This window comes from Macrobrachium nipponense, chromosome 6 (assembly GCF_015104395.2).
Source record: "Macrobrachium nipponense isolate FS-2020 chromosome 6, ASM1510439v2, whole genome shotgun sequence".
NCBI classification, from domain to species: Eukaryota; Metazoa; Arthropoda; class Malacostraca; order Decapoda; family Palaemonidae; genus Macrobrachium; species Macrobrachium nipponense.
In genome coordinates this window covers 11,878,283-11,880,907 of record NC_061108.1, presented here as the reverse complement: position 1 = coordinate 11,880,907, position 2,625 = coordinate 11,878,283, and the positions used below count along the sequence as shown (strand labels likewise).

Here is a 2,625-nt window from a genome sequence, read left to right as displayed (position 1 = left end):
TCGAGGGGTTCGAACCTACTCGAAGTTAAAAATGACAGGACAACATCCAAATTCCAAGAGGGGGTTGGATTGTCCCTCCTTTTAGCTGTCTCGAAAGACCTTATGAGGTCCGAGAGATCCTTGTTTCCTGATACGTCAATGTTCCAATGACGGAAAACGGATGTTAGCATACTGCGGTATCCTTTGATGGTAGAAACCGCTAGTTTCTGTTGGTTTCTTAGAAATAACAAAAAGTCTGCTATTTGAATTATAGAGGTATTGGAAGAGGAAATGTTTCTAATCCTGCACCATTCTCTAAAGACGTCCCACTTAGATTGATATAATTTGATCGTGGATGTCCTCCTCGCTCTTGCGATTGCTCTCGCAGCTTCCCTCGAAAAGCCCTTTGCTCTTGCCAGTTTTTCGATAGTAAAAAGGCAGTTAGATTGAGAGCGAGGAGATTTTGATGGTATCTCTCTAAGTGTGGCTGTTTGAGTAGATCGCTCCGACAGGGCAACGATCTGGGGGTGTCTACCAGCTATTCCATCACCTCCGTGATCCAGGGTCTCGTTGGCCAAAACGGAGCTATTAGTATCATCCGGGCATTAACCAATTCCCTGAACTTTTTCAGGACTCTGTCTAGGATCTTGAATGGGGGGAAGGCATACGCATTTAGTCTTTCCCAATCCATGAGGAAAGCGTCCACTGCCACTGCTTCCTGGTCTGGAATTGGTGAGCAATAAACAGGTAGCCTCTTTGTCTTCTGCGTCGCAAAGAGGTCTATTGTCGGTTCTCCCCATAGTTCCCAAAGCCTGTTGCATACCTCGTGATGCAGGGTCCCCTCCGTCGTGAGAACCTGTCTTTCTCTGCTGAGGAGATCCGCCCTGACGTTCTTCTCTCCTTCTATGAAGTGAGTTAGAAGCGTAATGTTCCTCTCTTTCGCCCACAATAAGAGATCCTTTGCTGCCTCGTAAAGGGAGTCCGAACGAGTGCCTCCCTGTTTCTTTATGTAGGCCAACGCCGTGGTGTTGTCCGCGTTGACCTGAACTACCTTGTTCTTGACTTCCTCCTGGAAGTGCAGAAGGGCTAGATGAATGGCCGTCAGCTCCTTCATATTGATATGCCATTCTTTTTTATGATCTTGCCATAGACCAGAGATCTCGTCCTTCCCCAGTGTTGCACTCCATCCCACGTCCGATGCGTCTGAATACAACACTTGATCGGGGTTCTTCTGTTGAAGTTCGAGGCCCTCTTGAAGTTTTTTGGGATCGTCCCACCAACTCAAATGATCCTTGATTCCCCGAGGAATCGGAATCCATGTCTCGAGGTCTTGGTCTCTCATCCAGTAACTTGCTAGATGAAACTTAAGTGGACGAAGGTGTAGTCTTCCCAGGGAGACGAATTGCTCGATCGAGGAAAGGGTCCCCAGCAGACTCATCCATTCCCTTGCCGAGCAGGTCCATCTCCCTAGGAAGAGCTTCACCTTTCTTAAGCACTCTAGAAAGCGATTCGGGGCTGGAAAAGCCCGAAAAACCACTGACTGAATCCTCATCCCCAGGTAGATGATGTCTTGTGAAGGAGTCAGTTGTGATTTGTCTAGGTTTACTAACAGCCCCAACTGTTGTGTTAACGTCATAGTTACTTGTAGGTCCTCCAGACACTTTACTTGCGACTTGGCTCTGATTATCCAGTCGTCCAGGTACATCGAAATCCGTACCCCTTCTAGATGTAACCACCGGGATACGTTTGACACCACTCGAGTGAAAACGTAAGGAGCCGTGTTTAGTCCAAAACAAAGTGCTCTGAACTGATACGTTTTTGACCGATGAACAAATCTCAGGTATTTTCTGTAATCGGGGTGGATTGGGATGTGGAAATAAGTGTCCTGCAGGTCTATCGACACCATCCAGTCCCCCTGTCTGGTGCCTGCTAGGACTGACGCTGCTGTCTCCATAGCAAACTTGACTTTGCTTACGAATTTGTTCTGAGGACTTACGTCCAGCACGGGTCTCCACCCCCCGAGTTCTTTGGTACCAGAAATAGCCTGTTGTAAAATCCCTCCAAAGAGTTGTTCTCTACTATTTCTATCGCCGCTTTTGACAGCATCTGATCGACTTGCTCCTGCAGAGCTGTTGCTTTGTTTCCTGAATAAGTGGCTGTCAACTCTAACGGTTCTGACGAAAGAGGGGGCTTCCTTAGGAAGGGGATCTTGTATCCTTCCTTCAGCACCTCGATTGTCCATTCGTCCGCTCCCCTTAGTTTCCACTCTTGCCAGTATTGGGAAAGCCTGGCTCCCACTCGTGTCTGGAGGCTGACAAAAAATCCTTTCCTGGATTTAGGTTGCAGCTTAGAGGTTTTCTGGGTTGTCCTCCTGCAGCCGTCTTCTGGGTTCCTCTCGCAAAAGCCTTCCCACGAAAGGGCTGACGCGTGGGAGGAGTCTCCTTCTCCTTCCTGGCTAAAAAGTTAGCCGGAAGTACCTTCCTAGCAGTCCTGGTGATCAAGTCTTGCGTTGCTTGTTGCGCAAGAGCAGCCGACAAGTCCTTTACCAGCTCTGAAGGGAATAGCTGTTTCGTTAACGGAGCATATAAAACCTCTGACTTCTGTGCTAAAGTCACTCCCGACGAAAGAAAGGAACAAAACATAGCC

At 48.2% G+C, this 2,625-nt stretch overlaps 1 protein-coding gene across 1 annotated transcript; it reads right to left on the bottom strand.

The window, feature by feature from the left end:
- Nucleotides 1–517: 517 nt before the first annotated feature.
- On the bottom strand, nt 518–2,221 carry LOC135216312 (uncharacterized). The gene has a single exon (XM_064251484.1). It carries the CDS (start codon nt 2,219–2,221, stop codon nt 518–520), a length of 1,704 nt encoding a protein of 567 aa, XP_064107554.1.
- Nucleotides 2,222–2,625: the final 404 nt, after the last annotated feature.